Source organism: Anabrus simplex, chromosome 3 (genome assembly GCF_040414725.1).
Source record: "Anabrus simplex isolate iqAnaSimp1 chromosome 3, ASM4041472v1, whole genome shotgun sequence".
Classification (NCBI taxonomy): Eukaryota; Metazoa; Arthropoda; class Insecta; order Orthoptera; family Tettigoniidae; genus Anabrus; species Anabrus simplex.
The window spans coordinates 467,045,644-467,069,482 of NC_090267.1; the positions used below are offsets into that span (position 1 = coordinate 467,045,644).

At 39.7% G+C, this 23,839-nt stretch overlaps 1 protein-coding gene across 9 annotated transcripts in view; it reads left to right on the forward strand.

The window, feature by feature from the left end:
- Positions 1-23,839, forward strand: part of LOC136866529 (uncharacterized) — a 300,340-nt gene that overhangs the window by 162,763 nt on the left and 113,738 nt on the right. For all 9 annotated transcript variants that reach the window (XM_067143584.2, XM_067143577.2, XM_067143580.2 and 6 more), the window contains one exon: positions 3,177-3,272. In XM_067143584.2, the coding sequence (XP_066999685.1) occupies positions 3,177-3,272 (96 nt within the window). The remainder of the gene's footprint in view (positions 1-3,176; positions 3,273-23,839) is intronic.

The window sequence follows — 23,839 nt, forward strand, 5'->3', positions numbered from 1 at the left end:
GGGCGCCTATCTTTAAGTTGATGACTTATAAACAAAAATTTATAAGAAAGCTCGGACGGACTCTCATCACAGGGATGAGACAGTGCACTAATCATTAAGCAGGAGAATTAGAAATCACAAGGCTAATTAAGGCAGACTGATTAAAATGAACCAAGAAAATAACATTTATTAAACTGAATAAAAAATGACGCCGGTTTTACGGAGAACTGAATTTAAAGTAGAAAATGAATTTAACAAAAAAAATCGAATGACTCTACCTCGCGGAAACTTGCAATATTTTTAACTCGCTTGCTCACCATGTGGTCTTGTTCTGCTGTTCCTTGGAAAGCCTCCGTCCTTGTAGCGGGAACATCACCGGTCGTCTGAGATATCTCCATCTGCCGCCAAGTACCATTCCTGCCTTGCCAAGTGCATCTACCACTAATAGGACGATGGCTTCGAAACTACCACTCCCTGTTATGCTCTATCCCATATATTGGAGATGAGCCCTGAATCACTGTTAGAAAAACCCCCCTGGGTTATGCGGAGAGGATATTGAATTAACAATCCTTCCAACTTTACTGAAAATGTGTACCGTAGTTTTATTTCTAGCTAGTTTAATGCTACCTATTGTTTTAGACTGGTACAAACCGGTCTAGTATTATAGCTGTTTGTACTTCCTGATGAGTGGTTATACGCCCATCATTCAGAAATTCCTCAGTACCACGTCGTGGTAATGAAGTGAAGAATGAAGAAGTGATAAACTATCACACTAGTCCACTATGGTACATCAACCATACGACAAGTTCTCAAACCTAAAGCGAAATACAAGATAGAATCGAATGAATCCAAGAGCTCCAACACGCCCTTAAGTAAGCTTTACTGGCTCTAATTACAGGTTGAAACACGTGGTCCAATCAGGTGACACATCTCTTCCTACTCCAGATATCGAAGATGAAGGGTCCCCACGATGTTATTAACTGTTCTTCTATTATCCATTTCACTCAGTATCCATGGCAAGGGAATGCTCCTTTGAAAATATAGGCGGTGACCAGTTTGAATTACTCAGCTCGGAACACAGTAGGTGCGGTTACAACGCCTGGACATGTGCCGGCTTTTCCAAGAATTGATGTCTAAATTTCTCTCTTCTTCTTCCTCCTCGATGATGTGGCAAGATAGAGGAAACGCTACTGCAAGTTAAATTTACACCAATGTTGCAAGAATCTATGTTAATACAAGGATATTCAGCCCTCGTTCAAAAGTCATAGTTACAAAGTAATGAAATGATAGTGAGCAAATGATCAAACATGAATTATAATAAAATTACGTACGAAGATAAATATCATGATGCCAAAGATACCGTTCCTGAATTGATTAAACATGATAAAATTAACATAATTACACTGTGACGTCTGGAACGTTACAGGGGGATCGATTTCAGCAGGACTCAATCCTCAAATACCTTAGAATAATGTTGGAGTGACCTTGTCATACAAGCAGCATTGCTAGAATACAAAAGGTAAAGTGCACTCTAGAAACAATATCTGGCACAAACTCACCAGTTCTGCTTAGGGAGCACAGCAAGCATCACTGCTAACGTCAGCACTGGGGCTATGCATATCGGCAGCAGAATATACATGTCCTGTCCGGGAAGCATCGGCTCGCACAAACCATGTTGACATTGCACTCTGTGAAATAGTCCGCATCTTCACAGGATGCCTTAAACGAACACCTGTCCACAAACTCTACTCACTCATCAGAATCGCACCTCGAAATGTGCGAAGAAGAAATATAACTTGTACAGAATGCAAAAAAAAAACTGGAAGATCGATGCCACCCTGTGTATTGACATCATCCCCTCCTTAACACTGCCATAAGTCTAAGAAGAGCTTCTTAACTATATCCCATGCTTTTAAAGGACCTTAAAAAGCCATTTTCATGAAGTTGTAGAAGTTGATCAGAAATACAGGTCAGGGAAGAACCAGCCGTTGGAGAAGACCTTCCTTACACCATCTGGAGAACTCTAAACAGGGTCAGAGTTGGTGTTGCAATATGCAAGGCAAATCTTCAAAAGTGGGCACTACTCCTGGCAGGAAGCAGCACACAGAGTGCAGAGCCATCCAGGACCAAGCACATTTGGTCTGTGGAAGACTTCATGAACAATGCACAGCTCAGGACATCATGGAAGTAAATGACAAGGGTAACTCGGTTGCTAAATTCGGGAAACATTGCATCTGATATGGATACGGAAAGTAAGTTAGTTTATAATAACATGACAACAGAAGCATAAGGTTCAGCCAGTTGTCAACATCAGATACATAGCAGTACATGATCCTTGTCAACAGTGTCTACAGGAAGATGTAAGAGTAAACAATACATTAGAAATCAGAATTATTTACCATGAATTACCTTTTCATCATGCCTCTTAATGTAGTTTAAATGGTTCTGTTTGTTGTATTGGACAATGAAAAAAAGAAATAATTGTTGTAGATAATACAACGTTAGTCCTTATATCAGCAGGACAAGTACGAGAGAAATAAACTGATACGTACATCGAAAGTACAAGGTATCCCTGTGTTTTCAAATCACTGTAATATCTGATGTGTGGTAAATACCATAATAATATGCATTGAAAACCTACAACCTGTTTTCCAGTCTTTGACCGGGTCAGGGATGTAATGAATGAACCATATAGGCTATTATTACAATGGGGTCGCCACTCCCAAGGTGATAATAATATGCATTATCATACTAAAATAAATCTTGCCTCTGGATAGCTTTTAGGTGTATCCTAGAAATATTTTGTAAATCAATAAATTAAGAAACTATGCAGTAAAATGTATAAATATGCATGTGCCAGCTGATTCTTTGTTTATCCCAGTTACTCATGTAACTCTTACCCAAAAGAAATTGCTTAAAATTTGAGCTTTTAGCTATGTAGTTAACAGATGATTGTACAAGAAGTTAAGAGAGTAATTGTCTCGTAAGAACTGTATTATTAGCTTTACATAGATTCTTTAATAATATTACTTGAACTATTTATTGCTTGTGTTATGTGTTGTGTTACGTTAAGAAATTGATTTAGATTACTTCTCGCTAAGGCATATTCTTCTCTGTAACTATTGTAGGACAGTGCTTTTTGTAGTGTCATTGTGTCTCCTTTTGTGCTAATTGATTGTTCATTTCATCTCTTCCAGAGCTTCTACAACCATGTCTTCAATGGTTGCTATGCAGTCTTGCTGTTCATTGTGGTGATATTTTTCCTGATTTATGGAGTGGAGGTGTTCTTTAAGGTAAATAAACAGATTCAGTTGGTTATTTTTATGAAACACCCAATTCTTTCTCTTTCTGGTGATAGACATGTAATTGCATGTTATAAATCTCATTCCGTATTGGTGGCTATCACTTTACAAATAAAGAAAATCTTATGCTGTTCTCCTTTTCAATACAAAAACCATCTAGATTAGATAGGATAATGTCTGAACATGTTTCAGCCTATCTAAAGGCCATCTTCAGTAGAAGTTAAAATACTTCATTTAATTAAAGCAAATAAAAACGCCAAAAAATGTGTGGAATTAAAAGATAACGATTGTGATTAATATATTAAAACACGTGTGAATGTTGAGGTAGAAAATCCTCTCATCTAAAAACTCTTCTGGTTAATATGAAACTTGCTAATCCTTTTAAAAGTAGAAATCTGTTGCAAAACGTAGTGAGACTGTCAATAAGGGGATAATGAGTGTGGATTATCTGCAGCAGGTGAAAAGGAAAGAAATGATGATCGGGTGAAACAAATAAACCAAAAAATATTGCTTGAAAAGAAAAGGATATAGGTTCAATCAAACTTCTTCGTTAGAAGGCTGTCGTCTCGAGTGGTACGACCTTGTCAGTCTCGTGTCCATATTGACTGTAAACATGTGTGTACCTAGCAGAGAGTCTGGGCTGGTGTGGTTGGGAGAGGATAGGCTGAAATGTTGAGACATTACCTCATCTAATATAGATGTTTTTTTTGTATTGAAAAGGACAGTACAAGACTATTTTATTTGTAAAGTGATAGATTTGTAAAAAAAAAAAAAAAATGAGTTCAGCTCTTTATACTATAATAATATACTTTTAAATATTATGACTAAATTTAAATAGTATTGGAACAAAATTCAAGAAATGATATCATGAACACTTCTCATTTTACCTGGAAAAAAAAAAAACGTTAATGTTATTGTTTATATAATGCATTCCATTTCTTGATGGATGCAGTATTTTTGTATCCGTCTCTTGGCACAGGCCAGAGCAAAGTGTATTTTCCACCAAAGTCCCAGTCTCATCCATGGCTGTGACAATATGGAAGCTGCTGGGGTATGGGTGGTGCTGAGTACTCACATTTGGAGCACAACTATTGTAGAGTGTTATGAAAGGTGTTGCTCATAGGATCAGTCATGCTGCAGTAGCACGTTCTGGCCCAGTGAGGAAAGCAATGGCGAACTACCTCACTCCTCATCTTGCCTGGTACACCTCATTTGGGCTCTGCCATTGGTTTTTGCGGTTTCCCTATAACTGCATAGCCTTTGGTGGTGCTATTTGAGGGCTGATGACCTAACGGACAGACAGGCAGACAATGCATTTTCAAACCCTCGTAACTAAAAACAAAATTGAAATAATATGTCTACCCTACTTTTAAGGTGATCTGCATTTCCAGAATTACTAATCATAGCTTTGAATTTTTCTTAATACCTTAAGGCCTTTTGAAAACCTTGCTTATATGAGCAACTTATCATTTTGAAACAATTAAATTTGTTACAAAATGCCAGCTCATGTAGACATCTGTTTTGTGCCATTCCTCAGGCATTGTAATTTCCTACTGATCATACTAAAAATTAAATTATTCGTAAAATAAACTCAGTCTACACAGTGAATCAAAATTGTTTCCTTCATGGTGGTTACAAATCAGGATATTCCAGGATTCATACATACCAAGTATGTCCTATTCGTGTTTAAATTTGTGTTAACAGAATTTCAGAAGATATAATCTGTGACCTTCATAATAAACATTTTTGCAGCTATATGGGGGCAGTATTGCACCATTTTATAATCACATTGAGATATACTCATCAGTGAGATGTGATACAAGTAATGGAAAGGAACAAACAAATGCAAATCAAGTTGTATATAGAAAGATAGGAACGATGAATGGAACACACAACAGGAAAAACACAATATGGCTGTTGCAGAGGAAAGTTGGCTGACAGAGCCATTGAGGATAGATAACCATGCAAATACAGTCTATTCTTGCCAATTCAAATTTCTCGATAAATTGATCTGATTCGGTCCCTTGAGAAAACCTCAATAAATAAGAAAAATCCTGTGGGTTTTTTTTTTTTTTTTTTTTTTTTTTTTTTGCAAGTTTCTCTAAGTCACACCGACACAGACAGGTCTTATGACGACAATGGGACAGGAAGGAGCTAGGCGAGGAAAGGAAGCGGCCGTGGCCTTAATTAAGGTATAGCCCCAGCATTTGCCTGGTGTGAAAATGGGAAACCACGGAAAACCATCTTCAGGGTTGCCGACAGTGGGATTCGAGCCCACTATCTCCCGAATAGTGGATACTGGCCGCAATTAAGCGACTGCAGCTATCGAGCTCGGTAATCCTGCGTTTTGATACGCACATTAATTTGGAGAGATTGTCACGATAGACCAATAGTCCAATAGTGGAACCGAAACTAGTCCTACTTTTAATGAGGTAGAACAAAAGTTTGGTATATTTTGTAGTGTTGATTGGGAAGTCGTAATGAAATTCTGGTTACTGAAATGCCCTCATGTCGGAAAAAATCGTATCTAGTGTTTCCATATCCCTGTTGGATAGTTTTTTATTCATTTACTTGCTGACATTTCTTGATGGATATAGTACTTCTGCATCCATCTCTTGGCACAGGCCAGAGCAAAGTGTAGCTTCCACTAAAGTCCCAGTCTCATCCATGGCTGTGACAATATGGAAGCTGCTGGGGTATGGGCAGTGCTGATTGACATTCATAGCACAGCCAGTGTGTCTGAGTGTCATGAAAGATGTTGATCATAGGGTTAGTTGTGCTACAATAGCACTGTGTGGCCCAGTGAGGAAAGCAATGGCAAACTACCTCACTCCTCGTCTTGCCTAGTACATCTCATTTTGGTACTGCCATTGGTTTTTGTGGTTTGTCTATAACTGCATAGCCTTTGGTGATGCTATTTGAAGATCCAACCAGCCTCTGGGCTGATGACCTAACAGACATTCAATAGTATGTTCTCTCGCTTAACAAGTTCTTTTTCCTTGTCCCATGCAGAAACTTCTTAACAAGGATGTACTGTAATATATTATACATTATTAACCTGTTGATGAGTGCACCAAAAGACAGTCAACAGAGTGAGCTTGGTATTCTCCACTTGGTCCCACATGAGGGAGCACGGCATTTTTCGTTTTAGGCTAGTACTGAAAACTTAAGTGCTTACTGACATAATATGACAGCTGGCGGAGTTTTTGTTGTTGTTGTTGAACTTTTTCAGTTATTCGAATAGTGTCACTGTACAAATCCTAGTTCTATATGATGATGGTCTCTGACGGGAATGTGTACACTCACTACAGTATTACACGATTGCTGTCGATGTGTATAGTTGTTTGTACTCTTCGTAGCTGTAAATATTTTTGGTTTTTGTACGTATAACTGTGAATATTTTTTCTTTTGTAAATTACAAGTAATGCTATGGAGTTTCTGGACACTTTACTGCTAAAAACAATGGAAGGAATGTTGCACACCCGATTGGAGGTTGGACGCAAGATCCGTTATGCCTTAGAGGTCACCATTTTGTGAGGCCACTTCCGCAAAGTGAATCAAAGAAGTGTAAACTTCTCTAGCAATACTACGTTAGCAAACACACTACCCTGTCAGCACAGAAAAAGAAATAAACGAGCTTCGAGTGTTCTACTTGTGAGCTCGCTCTCTGCATACATCCTTGCCTTGAATAGTATCATATATTTTTAAAGTTCTGAATTGACAGTGTTTTCTCAATCCAAAATGTGTTTGTATGTCTCTCAAAGTCTCTCAAAGTTGTAATAAATAAGTTAATTGTAAATTTTAAAAAAATATTACTCCCCAGAGGTTGTTTACTGGTCAAATACGTACTCGGATGCGGCTGTCATTATTGCATGGCATATGCCATGCGCACTTGTCATAAGGTTAAGAAGTTAAACAATTAGGAGTGTGATGTTGCAAAATTTTCCTTATTCTTTTCATTGGCTGTATATGAGTCCACACTTGCAAATATCACTCAGGGTCAATTCTTCTGATCCATTTTTTTTCCTGATTTTTTTTGCACATAAGGAACTCGCTGATTTTGAAATGGCCTTCATTCGAAAATAAGACTTTCATCCAATCTTCCTCAGTCCAGTGTATATGGAATTTAGCCCATATGAGTCTCTTTTTGTGCATTACTTCCATCTGAAGCAGCTTTTTCTATGGCCTTCATGCTCTTCTGCGAGCCTCTAACAGTTTGCGGTGAACTGTTGTAATGTGAATATATCGCCCACTGACTTAAATCTCTGTTTAGGTCAGCAGCTGAGAGCCTGGGCTTTATTTTGCTCTTGCCTTTGCTGGCAAGACCTAGTGTTTACAGTGCATTATGTCTTGTAATGTGGGCTAGAACAAATTTGTTAGTTTTATTGGCCTTTGTCAGTCTCATCCTTGGCTTTGACAGCATAAGTGACCAAGATATGAGTGATGTTGGCAATGAAGTGTCTTATGCAGCCAGTCCCTGTGATGAATTGTGTGAAAGTGTTGTTCATAGTGTTGGTTGGTGCTTGCCTTCTAGCAGAATTGGCAGACATATACTAGGTGAGTCAGCCGCGTCTGATGTTTCTGCCTTTTAGGCATCCCAACGAACGTCAGTGGGGTGATGGTCGATTTTCCTTTGCCGTATACCAAGCTAGTCACCTTTAAAGCACTTACTGAGTAATTAGTGCATGACTTTTGCAAAAACATGTATGCAACAGGTATTTATACAATACATCAATCTGTCATGTGGTTATGTAAAATGTACATTCCAGTAATAAACTTTCGATTGGTTATGAAATTATCGCTAATAGCGATGGCATACTGATGGAAAACGCGTGAGTTAGTGAAGCGGGACGTAGTTTTACACCAAGTAAGCTTTCTGATAAACTGGAAGCAAGTCACCGTGGTGTAGGGGACTAACTACAGGCATGTTGACGCATGTTGCGTTGGTAGGTGGGTTTGAATTCCACGAGCAATAAATATTTTTATTCACATTGTAAACTTTGAGGATCAAATAAGAGGCCATTCCTGCCACATTCAACCAATAGCATGCATGTTGTATGTGTAGTGGCCTGACACTTGTGTAGCCTAGCAGTCCTGGTCATTTCTTCGCTATGTATTCAGCAGATGAGTAGGTAGACATGCTACTCATCTACGGCGAAACAAGACAGAACGCACAGGAAGCACAGCGTCTGTACAAAGAAAGGTTTCTGCACAGACAACAACCAAACGCAAATACGTTTAGGAGGGTGGAGCGACGTTTGCGTGTAACTTCGTCACTTTCCCGAACAGGTCCTGTTAGAGAGGGACCAGTTACGTCCAGTGAAACTGCTGAGATGGTTTTGGACACTTTCCGGGAGAATCCTCACGCGAGCACCCAGGCAGTAGCACAACATCCCAACATCAGCCAGTTGTCTGTTGTAAGGATATTTCATTCCAGTTTTTTTTTTTTTTGTCCCGTGTCACCTGCATTTACATCAAGAACTCGACGGACGAGATTTCGAAACTTGTGTTGATATCTTTGCGTGGATACTGACGCAAGTGGCAAATGACCCAGCGTTTGTATCTCGCATTTTATTTTTGGACGAGGCACGATTTCATAGTAATGTCTCTGTGAATCATCATAATATGCACTACTGGAGTGTTGAGAATCCCCACTGGGTAGGGCAGGCAGCATGTCACGATGGGGAGTAAACGTCTGGTGTGTTATACTGGGTGATCACCTAATTGGACCATATTTCTTTGAGGATCATTTGACAGGAGCCCAGTACCTACAGTTTCTTCAAGACCAACTACCATTGCTGCTAGAGGAGGTGCCCCTGGGTGAGTGTGTAACCATGTGGTATCAACACGACAGAGCTCCCCCCGCACATGTCAGCAGATGTTCGCAACTACCTGAATGTTACACATCTCGGTTGATGGATAGGAAGGGGAGGACCTGTCACCTGGCCTGCTAGATTGCCCGATTTGATGCCACTGGACTTCTTCCTATGGGGCTATTTGAAGGATGTAGTGTTCGCTCAGCAGCCGTAAAATCCTGAAAGCCTTTGAAACCTTATTACGGAAGCCTGTGAATCTGTAACACCTACAATGCTATAAAGAGCCCGAATGACAGTTCAAGGGTGTGCTGAAACGTGCATTACTGCAGAAGGCCATCTATTCGAACACTTACTGCGCTAACAGGCTGTTGCTCAATCAAGTGGATTCAAACCCCCAACCATTATATCCTTGTCCAGCCCTGTTTATAAAACATCCACATAAGCAGCCCTAATGGCCTAGAACAATGCCTAAATAAATAAATAAATAAATAACCCACGACATGAGGGCATTCGGATATATTGGCTCTGTGCATGATTCTCAAAGTATGAAATGCGAATAAAGTTTAGACTCAAGTGGGATTCGAACCCACCTACCAAACACAGCTGTTTTAACAGCACCACACTTAACCTATGACACCACGGCGACTCCAGCAAGTAGGATTCCAGAAAGCTTACTAGATGTACATTTCCATTTCGCTAATGCACACAAGTTTTCTATCAGAATGCCATCGCTTTAGCGTTCATTTCGTACCCTACTGAAAGCTCATAAATGGTACGTACTTTTTACATAACTGTATGGCAGTTTGATGCATTGTATAAATGCCTGTCGCATACGTTACATGTTTTTGCAAAGGTAATGGTGCAGTGAGTGATTAAATGCAATTGTTGCTTGGTATACGGCAAAGGAAAATAGACCGTAACGAGACCAGTGACATTCGGCGGTATGCCTTAACAGCATAAAACGTCAGGCGCAGCTGACTCGCCCGGTATAATATCAACTTCTGGCTCTGCGAGGAAAGCAACAGTAAACTATCTTACTCCTAATTTCCCTAGTACTCTTCTTCAGCGATGCCTAAGTCATCTATGACGGCTAATGGTGGAGCTGTTTAGGATCCAACTAACCTTCAGGCTGAGCAACTACCGTGTTCATACATAAATACATACATGTAGATACATAATGAGTCGAGTCTTGTTTTGGTGTACTCTTGTGCTTCCAACAGTTTCCTTCCTTCAACAATAAATAGTACCCAGTTTCTCGGTACTGCTTTAAAATGTAATATCTGTAGCCAGGCCAATACCCCATTGTGCAGCACTTTGTTTCGTAGAGGTGTGCTCAGCTGATGACAGTTTTTTTAACGGTATAAAAATGACCAAGATTTGAGCAATAGTAGTAATGCCATGCCGTATACAGCCAGTTCCTGCGATGAATAGTGTGAAAGTGTTGTTCATACTACTCATTTGCATTACAATAACACAATACTGAAAACGTATACATCTTAGACACATGCAGGAACATCCTGCAATGTCCAATAAAGTTCACAAAAATGCTGCCATACACCTACAATGTAATTAATTTGAAAGGGGGAATAGATGATTCTGCCAATATTAGTTGTAAGAAGTCTTGGAAACAACTGTGTTCTGATTAATTTGCATACTACTTTTTGTACTCACAACAGGTAACTTGCACACGAGTATGAAGTTTCTGATTTTGAGTCGGAGTACTGTGCGGTTCCCAGCCGTGCAACCTGGGCTGCCGTGGAAGTAGGGGTAGAAAATGGTTTGTGAGGTGTGGAGACTGCTGTTATTCTGGTGCCAGAGAGACCAGGGAGTTTCATTCCGGCTGCCTTTCTTGCATTCCTTGCATGTTAGAGCTGGGAACTGCACAGTAAACTAGACTATTTACTGTTACAGAAATAGAATAAGTATCAGAAGACATCAAAATCAGAAACTCCAGGATTAACACATTGAGTGCCAGACCAAAATTCATAGGATTAAGAAGTTATCATGTATTAAAACCACCTTTCCAATACACACTAGTCCTTTATATTTAGGATAAAACTGTTAATAGAAATTACAAGTAGGACATGTTTTGCTCAATCTTGGTGAGCATCGTCAGCTAAAGAAAACTTAAATCATGATGGGTCAGGGCTCTGATCCCGGTATATATAACGAAAAAACGTCTAATATTACATCGATAAAATACGAATTTTAACAATTTAAAAATAATCAAGAAGTATATATTATGTCTATTAGAACAAATATTAATCTTTAAAATTGCTTAAAATGTAAGTGGAATGAATCACTTGAAAATGTTACTATAATATGTAGCGATTAATTGTTCGTATAAAACAATAACCGTAATAATCTTTGCTCAATGGCATTAGACTGTTTGTGGTTAAAAACAGTTATTCACATAAGGGTGAACTCTTGTAATAAACTATGATGTTGTTTCATAAAATAAACATGATGTGAAATGCTAAAATCACATATATTGGTTGAAAAGCGAACTGCACTGATGGATAAAACGTAGTCTGAATTGGCGTAAATAACCTTATGGGACTCCTTCGCATTGTATTTCAAACATTATTTGTGTAGTAGTGTGTTAATATTCAAATGGAGAACTACTGATCTCGTAGCTGAAAAAGCATAAATCGTGTGTATCCTGTAAAAAGAAGAGAAAGGAAGAACAGTATGTGTGTTGATTGAGGGGCGATTAGTCCCTTGGTTGTTACGGAGGTTTGATGGTCACCGACTTGCTGCTACGTGAAGGGAAGAAGGGTCGGCTCAAATGGAAACCGACTCCTGGCCTAGTCAGAGCTCTGCGGAACGATTAGGGCACCGCCTCGCCATAAGTCCCCTTAATCCACATCGAAAGCAGGCGACTCCCGATAACCCCATATTATTCCTCTCGCTACCAACGGCACTAGGTGAGGAATTGATGGGAATACGAGGAGGACATCGATTGCGCAAATGATCAATTGCCCCACAGGCGTAACAGTTCCTAACAAGAGCAGTTTTCCCAGACGAGGGTGGCTGAGTACGTTGGTTTGACAAAGGTACATTCGACTCGCGCAGAGAGTCGGCATGGCGAACTCCCTCAGCAGATATCACCACAGCCTCGAGTTCGATAAATGTACGAGGGCGAGTAGCAAAGCACATATAAGATCAATAATTAGGGGAGATGTCCTCCACGATCATAGACACCATTTGCTGTTCAGAGTAACCAAGTGCGAACACCCGAGCATAAAATTTAATATCCAAAATAAAATCAGACAAGCTCTCGCCTAAACGCTGCAGTCTAAAATAATGTTTCTGAATTAAAGAATTAAGAGCACGTGCCGGGATAAAATATGTCAACAAGTTTGCATGGAACTCATGCAAGGAAGTTTGGGCTGGTATGGCATCAACGATTTTATCAGCTAACACACCGGTGGCATAGGGGTAAATAATTTGGAGGACCTGTACGTTCGATATTCCGAAGACCAAGGCATGGTCCTAGAATTCGACAAAATCGAAGGAACCACACAACCTCGCTCGCCGAGCTGACCGAATAACAAGAAGCCTTTTTCAACACAAGACTCATGGGGTGGAGAAGACTAGAAAACCCCGCGTTGTAGAGCACCGAAGTAGACTGCTGATCCTTGCATGAAAGGCCATCACGATTTCTTAATGGAGGCATAGACAAAGGGGCCGACTGCCCATTTAACTCAACTTCGTCAACTGCCTTATTCGACTAACCTTCAGCTGGAGTAACGGAAAGGCAGTGTTCTTAGGTTTAGCTGACAGCCTCACCAACCATGAATCAACCTTCTCCAATAATGTGGAGGTTTCCAATTGCAGTGCCTCAACCTGACCCTTGAGATCATCTTTTAAGTTCTAAAGAGCGCAAATCTTCGATCCTATGTAAATAGTGGTAAAGACAATCTTGAACCCTCTTTAACTCATGAACCGAAGCAATATCAGTTTCCAAAAAATCCATGACTGAGATGATCTCTGTTAAGTTTACCCGAATCAAGGACGTCGCCCCACCGACCTCGCTATCAGTATAAACAGGCACAGTAATAGGTTTATCAAGGTTCGACCTTAATAAATTCTCATCGCTTTTCACAGTTCCTTTTGACTCCAAGTTTCTAAGGAGCAGTTCATACAATAACTTTTCCTTTCGCAAGGACCCCGGATAAGGGACATCTCGAGCCGCCATAATGTTCTAACACTGTTAGACCCACAGGTCGAAAGAATTCGAAGAGTACACTCGAAGGTAAACAGAATAATACTCGATTGAAACCAGGCCCATTCAACCACGCTCCGGGCTACCACTCCGTTACCCCGCGTAGGTTTACAAACATTCCCACACGAGAAGGAATGAAAGAAAAGCGCACGGCCCCGGGCCTGTTTCAAGATAACATTCCTTTCGGGAAATAACCACATTTATTATGAATACAAATCCCCTTAGTGGGTTTTCCTTTAGAGTGTTAACATGTACAATATAGAACAATATAGTTTAAATCTCAACACAGCCTCAGGCTGTGAAAGAAGTAGGCCTACATTAATACTGGGCATTGTGCCCCAAAGGTTTAATATAATACCTCAGCCAGGACATTAAAACAATTCAACCTTTCAAAGCTGCCCTCCATTTAAAAGCATCCAGTGCATACAATAGCAGAGAAAAAACTAGCTTCAATTCATCATCTTAAACCAATGACGATGGAGGTGGCAGCTAATTTCCAAGGTGCCTGCACGTATACGATTACATTAAAAGGCACTAGATTACAATCGTGTTGTATGACTGAATATTTCGGAAACCCAGTAGCGAGATCCTCCCTTCGTTCTACTCCGCGCTAATACTCCAATTTTATTTAGTTAGTTCTTACCTCCACACCGTGGACAAGGAAGGGTTCGGGACCCCAGCAGAGCCTGCCGCTGTCACTCAAGGCACCGAGAATATCTCCGGCCGCTGGCTTTCAGGCAAGTCCCTGACCCCTGTCCGTAGCTCGACAAGCGTGCGAGCGGCAGAAGGGAGGGAGGGGAGGAAGGCCAGCACAATTGGATGGAAAAGCAGGGATGGCACGTTTCCATAGTAACATGCAAGCGCGGCGGAAGTAGGAAGGGAGAATATCAACCTTTAGAAATACGTGCCAAGACACATTATAAATAATAAGCCATAAAAGGCCAAACATAGAAATAATAATAAATGGAAAAAAACCGTCGTCAATTTTAAGGGCGCAACCAGGCAGCCAACAAAGCCCAAAGGGGGCGGGGGAATTGCCTAAAACATACGGCACAATGTATATTAGGTAAAATATTGCGACCATATACAGGGTCGTATTGGTCATTATGAATTGTACACACACGCGCCCACGTATGGGATCGCACTTATACAGTAGTTACTGTCCCGAAGCTCGATCATACTTACCTTTTCCTTTGCAGGGAAGTGTTATATGCCGTTGATTATGAAGGACGCGTTAGCTTGTTCATACTGGAGCCGTAGAAATTTACAATCCCGTTTTTTTAGGTCAGGAAATGTTTGTAAATGACTATCTTCTGATTTGAAGTCAGGACATTTTCCTATAAAATGTTGTTATATAAAGTAGTGAAAAATCATGTAAATTTGGTAAATTGGGATGTAAGAGAATAATATTATAAAAATAATTAGTAGTTATGGAATATTGAATAAGTATAAAATTATGTTTCTATAACTTTTAATTTGGGTAAGAGAACCTAGCAGCGATAATTGTGCAACATGGGAACCAGTGACTATATCGTTGAAGACGGTCATAATTGTTGCAACAGCTGGCTTGGAAACCCGGAGTACAGTTGGGAAGTGTATGCGGAAGATTATAATTCATCAGTGTGGATGAACGTGTAAGATCGCTATTTGCTCTGTACTGGGTTCAAAATCATTGTAACCATATACTTAGTCTATATCATCATCGCCCGACTTGTTCGATATACCATCCAGATTATCTGCACTAAGTCTTTTATTGTTGGATTTACTCGTAGCGACTTTAAAAAAACAAGGGAACTTGCAGAACTCCACACTTACATAAACAATCCGTGCGCGAGATAGACAATGACTTTGTCACCCTACAGAGCACGCTTAATGTACCCATATGGGGTCGCGCCAAAATAGGAATTGACGAATGGAAAGTGACTAAAGTCAAAGAAATATTAATATTTCTTTGACTTTAACGTACAATTCAATACGGACCAAAATATGAGAATTATAACGTAACGGAAAGTGACTATGCACGTACTTAAGTAGATGACCAACAGATGGCAGGAAGATACTTGATAATGCTTCGAAACACATACTTACTGCGCACTCAAATGGGTTCGCACAGTTCACTATTTACAATGAACATACGACCCGATATAGGGACGTGAAATTCAAAAACTTGACCACTCTCGCGTATCCAGATGGGGTCGCTTGGCACTCAACGTGTTAAATAGGGTACTTCGTAAATTTCTTGTAAATAGCTGTTAAAAATGAATGACATTGGCTGCCTAGTGATATTGCCGAGAATAGTAAATGTAAACTACCTCACTGACTGCAATTATTGCTTTCTTGAAGTCAAGGAAAACTAATGAGAGACCAGACCCATTGTGTTCCTGGATGTATGTGTTTAGCTAACTTTTTGAATGAATGAATAAATGAATGTATTAATATTTTTTTTTAAACTGATACCTTACGATGGTATATGGTACAGCTATCAATGAAATTTAATAAGATTTAATGATGTAATTTGTATGTCCATCCCTTATCACATTTCTTTATGGGGTCTGAGTAGGAGAGCAGTGACAGTTCAGAAACATAGCATCAGCATTTTTTCTGCTGAGTCAGCACCTGAGGTCATTGACTCTGGCCAAGGTCATTCACCCCATGGCGTCATGACCACGTGACAGTGACGTCACGACCATATGCTCTTGTTTGTAAACAATGCCACGTGCTTGACGAACCCTAACCTCGCTCTTTTAAGCACATGGGCGTTGCTAACGTCACTGCTGCCATCTTGACAGGGCATAACCTCATTGTTGCAACCTTAAGCATGTGGGGGCGCGGAATTTAAAATCCACGAGCTTTTGACAGCTGTCAAGATGACAGGTCCTAATCATGTGCACTTGTTGATTAAGTGAACGCAGCTAACCTCAGTGCTACCATCTTAACAGGGCCAAACCTCACTGTTGTCACCTTAACCGCGTAGGGGTGCGGAATTTGAAAAAGTAAGCAAGGCTAACCTCATAGACGGGAGTTAACTGCAAGCTGAGGCGTGCAGGAGTGCAGGCTAATCTCGGAGAAGTTTTATGCTTTGTTAAATTCGGGGGGGGGGGGGGGGGGAGGGAAGAGAGGTAGTCCTCTTTTCCCAGCTCCCCTTACCAAAAAAAGGGATGGGTGAGTGAGAGATGTGTGCGCTCTCTCTCTCTCTCTCTCCCTCCCACCATAGTGACGAGTCCTCTACAAGAAGAAAATATTGTCCCGGGTAAGATGCTAGGGCACGGCCACCTCTTGCGAGGCGAGTGAAACTGCAACTTGCAGCTTTATTTATACCAACGTTGCGCGGGTGGGGGGGTGCACAGATCAGCATGCAGTGCACGTGCATTATGAGACGATTGTTGCGCACGCTGGTAAAAGAAAAGATAAGCTTATTTTGACATTTGTCGATTTGCATGCATCGATTAAAGATAGTTGCGCATTCTGGTAAAGGTAAGCTCATCTCGTATGCGTGCGCATCTTAATGGGACTTAGCGAAACACGTAGGCGCTGCTAACCTCATCTTGACGGGGCCTAACCTTATAGCTGCCACCTTATGCACGTGGTGGCGCTGAATTTAAAATCCACGTGCTTTTGACAGTTGCCGTCTTAACAGGTCGTAACTACGTGGGCGCTGAATTTTGTTGCCACCTTATGCACGTGAATGGTGCGGAATTTAAAATCCACATGCTGTTGACAGCTGTAATCTTGACAGGTCCTAACCATGTGGGCGTGGAATTTAAACAAGTGAACATAGCTGTCCTTGCTGCTGGCATCTTGACCGACCCTAACCTCACTGTTACTATCTTAATCATGTGGGGAGAGCGGAATTTGAAAAAGTGACAGCCACGTGCTCTTGTTTTTCCGCGGAATTCTGTTCGATCGCTATAACCTGACTTGACTGGGGACTTAATCACGTGCAGACGAGGAATTTTTTGAAAAAATTATAACGATCCTAAAGCCAGGTGGCCTAACCACAGTGGATTAAGGCAAGCTGCCCTTCTCGACAAGACCCTTCCCAACGTAGTTTTTATGCAAACTGCCCTTCTTGACATGACATTAGCTTCCGGGTTAGTCAAATATTTATCGAAAATATTACCTTTTACCAGATACACGTACGTTATTAAACTGGAAAGCATAGTGCAGCGTTTTCCTCTTGTTTTTATGTGTTGCATAAGTTTTTTTTACTTACCCTTTTTCTTTTTTACCCTTTTCCTTTAATAATAAAGGAAGAGGAGGGAGCGGTAGGAGGAGGATGCGGTAAGGCGAAGATAATACTTTTTTCCTTTTTCAATATTCATACATTTTCCTTTCAAATTGATAAAACGAGAGGTGGGAGCGGTAGGAGGAGGATGCGGTAAGGTGAAAGTAATACATTTTATCCTTTTTTGATATTCATATTTTTCCTTTTCAGTTGATAAACACGTCGAGAGATGATTAGAGTTTTAAAGAATAGCTGCCCTTCTCGACGTGGTCCCTTCCCGACACCATTTTGATCGTGTTCTGAACAGAAAAACTTACCTTGATTATAATGCAAACACAATAGTTACCGTAACAGAATTTTAAGAAAGTCGTGGGAGTCTTAACTCTGTTCCCTTTCTATTAGAAAAAAATCTCTAATATATGCATTGTGGAATTCGAACACTAATCTATTTGTTTAAAACAGGCTATACATAACAAACGCACCTTTTTAATATTGATATTGGTGCTTTCACTGCCCGTACTTATAGACATGATACTGTATAGGCTTTTGGGCTTTTGCCGTGTCAAGAAAATAAGGTGAAATTCTTTACGTTTCACAGAGAACTGTGTTCTGAATCATCAGAAGAAAATCTCGACTGTCCACGAGAAAGAACAGTTGAGATTTCAAGTTTTTCTTCTGATGATGCAGAGGACAGTTCTCTGATGTAAAGAATTTCACCTTATTTTCTTGACACGGCATAAACCCAAAAGCCTATACAGTATCATGCACTTCTTTAACCCTCTCGTGTGCACAAGCCTCATATGAGGTCTCAAAATTATGTTTTGTTTAGTGCGCCGTTCATTTAATATTGTTATGAATTTGTGGAAAATTATGACTTTGTTCTTCACTTTAGACTTCATGTGAGGTGTGATATTAGTCACAACTATATCTATGAGATGACAGCACTTCCGTGCAGCTGCGAAGTTGTAGGCTGTTATGGCGCTCTTGTTATTTGTGTGTTTCATATGAAGACTAAATTATTGAAATTGATACGTCCTTTACGAATATATGCAACTGAAAAGTAAAAATGTTTTATATAGCAGAAAAGCATGTTCTTTCCAACGGTATTAGTATTTTTATTGTACATGCAATTTAGTACCATTATTTTGTGTAATAATATAGGGGCCTCATATGAGGTCTAAATGTACGAGAGGTTATGGTTCACAGTCATAACCTCAGTTAGAACTACACCACATTGTAGTGTTTTGGTGGAATTTTTTTATGCAAACCAAGACAGACTACTGATGTTTCATGGCACATTTGTCATATATTCTCAAAAATATGCATTTAGAACAAAATGGATGAAGAACCAGGGCCGTCTGTAGAAAATGTAGTCTTCACAACAAATGTCACAATACCTGACAATATGAGATACAGAAGTATTTGCACTTCATTGACAATCAGAACATTCCAGCAGACATCAATGATCGGTTTATACGTTTACGTCCTATAATTGACCATTTCAAGCACATCTTTAGATGTTCTTCCCAGCCAGAGGAATTTTCATAAGGTGATGAGATGGTCCGTTTCAAAGGCCGACCAAAACTGAAACAATGTGTGAAGAGTAAACCCTAAAAATGGGGATTCAAAATTTGGGTCTCAACCAGTTCCTCAGGATACATCCATAGCTTTGAGATCTATCGAGGAAAAGTGCAAAATGGTGAAGGTCATTCTGAATTTGGAGCAGTTGGTGATGATCTTCTTGGGCTGCGTGAAGACGTGAAGTTCAAAAGCCATAAGCTTTTGATAATCTGTTTACGTCGATTAATCTTCTCTAGAAACTTCTTGAAGATGGCATTTATGCTTCCAGGACTATCAGAGCTAACAGGCTTTGTGGTGCTGATTTCAAACTGCGGTCTGTGAAAACCTTGAAGGAACCGAGAGGGTTGTACTCTGTTACCTCGCAGTCCAACATCACAATAACCTGCTGGCATGATAATTCATTTTTACACGTAGCATCTACATTTGCTGGAGCAGAACCTGTAGGTGTTGCTAAGAGATAGTGTCGAAAACTGCGCACAATCATTGAAATTCCACAACCATATTCCATCAGCGTTTACAATTCCCACATGGGTGGCGTACATCTAATGAACTCGCTCGTAGGTTTTTATCGGCACACCATAAGGCACAAAAGGGAGTACTTCAGAGTATTCCATTATCTACTGAATGTGACCATTGTAAACTGTTGGATCCTCTGGATAATGAACCCAGATTGTGAGAAGTTGCATCTGTTAGAATTCAAGTCCTCAGTAACTACTTCTCTAATTTACATGGGAAGCAATCATGAACCCAAGAAAGGAAGACCCGCTTCACAGATGCCACCAGCAACCAAAAAAAGGTTGAAAGTGAAGGCTACCTATAAGCAGGGAAAGGATAAAAGTGCCACCTTCACGGTTGTTCAAGGAAAACCAGGTGTGTCTGCCGTCACTGCCAATATGCCCTTTGTCCACAGTGTTTTGAGGAATTCCATAGCAGGAAATAACAACAACAGCCACTCCTTAATGCAAAATTTAGTTCGGTAAAACGTGCATGTAAAACTGACATCCAGCGCAAAGTATCTCCCAAGAAAATTATTCCTCATTTCAGTTGTGTTGTGGTGTGTGTGGACTCCCTTCATGCACATAGGCCTCATTTGAGGTCCGTGGAATTTTCATAGAAAATGAACTATTATTTCTTTTTCTTTAACATGATTGTATTTTGTAACCTTCCAATGAATAAAAAATCAAGACAAATTTTTTTTCACTTCAAACTGCAAATGCGTGCACGAGAGGGTTAAGATATATATGCAATCAGCATACACACAAAAGTATGGAATTGATTGTAGAACAAGCAAATTCTGTATGTCACCATCCAACAAGACAAAATATGTTGACAATCTGTGATAGGAGGAGGGTGCATGAAGAGAAATTGACATGCAGGCAGATAATGATTGCATGGAATAAAACTACCTCACTTTCCTATATAATATCAACTTTTTTATGATGCAAATGGAATTTTAAAAATCATGATTTGAACTCCGATCTTCCTCTGTTTAGCTTTAGAATAATACATGGATCACGTGGATTTCAAACCCTGTTCACTCATTTTGTCAGAATAAAGTAAAAATTCTCGAATACCTGGAATCTCACTGGATTAATGCAAGAATGAAAATACCTCACTCCTTATTGTGTATGCTGTCTACACAGTTAACAGTGTATACGTGATAACAAACGCACTACTTCATTAATGATATACACACACAGAACACACTCTATTGTAAAACTGAACACACACAGAAAATATGGAATTGATTGTTGGACAAGCAAATGCTGTAAGGTAGCCTCTACACACACACACACACACACACACACACACACACACATTTTGATTACCGGAGATACTTCTATCGAACAGCATTGTGAGGGTAGCATAAGGCTTTATGTTCCCGCCCAACAAACAAATAACTATGAATAGCACCCTCTTACTGCGGAGAGGATTTTTTACACACACATAGAATAATATATACTTACGCTGAATGGGTTGAATGGCGCTGGCCTTCTTGATGATACTTCATATCTTCTAACGAAAGGCAATATGATCTTCTGCTGTCGTCATAGTAAATTCCAAGCAAATGCTGCGACTATCTTCTATCGATGTGTATATAACACAACAGCTTATACTTACTATCGTCTAACGAATATTGTTACAAGACAATCCCTGTTCTGACTGGAAATCGAACACATGAATACTGTCTTACTTAGTTGTGCAACCACAATACTGTAATCATTGGCAGGAGGGCAACTCCAAGTCTTAAGAGGTGAACGCGTAGTCAGCGGAGTGATAGACCACTTATCCTCGAAGAAAACAATCACTGATCACTAATTAATAGTAGATAGAAGTAAGCTTGAAGGATTTACTTGCGATAACCTAAGTAGGAATCAAACTCAGCCTTACGAACTAGCACATAGTAAATATCAAGCAAATACTAGCACTATATCGATTGTTATTTTTCCCACCGCAGTTAATGTGAATGTCTGTTATCGCTAACACCCCGACGCACAAAAGTACAGAAAGAAAATATTCATACACTTACCTTTGAAGAAAACAATAATCACTACCAACATTAATAGTTCATAAATGTAAGCTCGAAGGATTTACTTCCAATAAGCTTGGTAGGAATTGAATTCAGCCTCACCAAGAAGACAGGATCAGTAGTGTTGGGATGCATTTTGGTCGACACTTACAAGTGTTTAGAACACTGAATGTTTCATTGTAACTTTTTAAGCTTTGAAGAAAACAAAAATCATTACCATGATTAATAGTAGATAGATGTAAGCTCAAAAGATTTACTTCTGATAACGTGGGTAGGATTCTAACCTAGCCTCACGAACTAGCCTATAGTAAATACTAAGCAAATGCTAGGACTGTTATGTTTAGCACCCAACAATATTGTTCCGTCTTAATAATGATAATAATAATAATAATAATAATAACATTATTGGCTTTTTCATCCTACTACCTTTTTTTTATGGATGCGGAGGTGGCAAAAATACAAAGCAAATGCTAGAGGATACTGAATATCTCGGAAGAAGAGCGGGAGAGAAGAAGAGAAAGGATGAAGAGGTTCTGGGAGGAGAAGAAGAAAATGCAATCTATGAAGGAGCTGTCCGTGGTCCTACAGAGGCCGTAACGCAAGCAGAAGAAGAAGAAGAAGAAGAAGAAGAAGCAAATGCTAGAACTATACAACACATCACGCAACAATATTGATCCCGTCTTCTGGATAAAATGATTAGCGATGTTACGGACGTATCTCTTTCGACTACCGAATTATGAAGCTACCAAGCTAAAATCACAATCACAGAACCTTAAACACTCTTTGAAGAAAACATGCATTATATGTGCCGAGGTAGGGAAAATACAAAGAAAATGCTAAGGCAGATTAACACATCACTCTAACAATATTGATCCCATCTCCTTTGTAAAATAAGCGATGTTTGGTTATAGACGTGTAGCGTTTAGTGATGAGGACGGTGCGAAGTGATATACGCTGACCACACATTACCTCGTAATCTGCAGGCCTTTGTAAGCTGAGCAGCAGTCGCTTGGTAGTCAAAGTCCTCCGTCATTTTACATTTTCAGCAAATCACACATTTTACAAAAAACTAAATAAAAACTGCATAATAGGTTGCTGACTGTTGTATTAGACGTTTAGAAAACATTGATAACATCGGCTTTATATTCCTACACAGTTTTCGAAGACATTGAGGTGTAGTAATTTTTTCACACGGATTACATTCTTAAACAACAATAATCACCACTATCACTCTGCACAGTAAAACTTATATACACACATACATATTTATTAGCTTACCTAAGATTATCAATACGTACAAATAAAGGGAAGTAATCCTGTTTAAAATTGAAATACATTCAGTAGATAGGTAGACAGGGTTCTGCTCATTGCACGATATATATCGGAAGTGAGCAGTGAGGCTCCCTGCGAGCAAGCACATGTGTGTCTCGCCACAGGACAACGGGTGTCAATTTTCTGCTTACGCACTCGTTCCACTGCACTGTTCACCGGCTCGCTAACATACATTCATTAGAAAGAGGAATATTGTAGAAATTTAATCCGATAAAATAATGTTCTACAGAGTTGAGATTATTATTATTATTATTATTATTATTATTATTATTATTATTATTATTATTATTATTATTATTAAGGTCATGAAAACACTGTGGAAACATAATGACTCAGGTGCTATAATAGGTAGTAAAAATAAACATGTCAAACCCAAGTGTTTGGCCTTTGCTGATGGTTTGGCACTCTTCGCTGAGACAGAACAGGAAGCAATAACACAGATAAATGAACTACAGGAGATAGCCGAGAAAACAGGTTTAAAAATCTCCTTCACGAAAACAGAGATGATGAGCATGGACAGGAATTATGTGAAGAGAACAATGAAGACGAAATATGGCAAAGTGAAGGTCACAAAGCAGTTTAAATACCTGGGAGAGATTATCAGCAGCAACGGGATGGATAAAGAGGCCATGGAAAATAGAAGACTTAAGTTGGAAAGGCTAAACATTGCCACCAAAGCCATTTACAACAAAAAGAATCTTTCCATCAATGCGAAACTAAGACATTATGATGCTGTGGTAAAACCAGTGATTCTGTATGGGGTGGAAACAGCAACACTAACGAACCTGGAAAAACTACTAAAGATTGAAAGGAGAATATTGAGGAGGATTTACGGCCCAAGGGTGG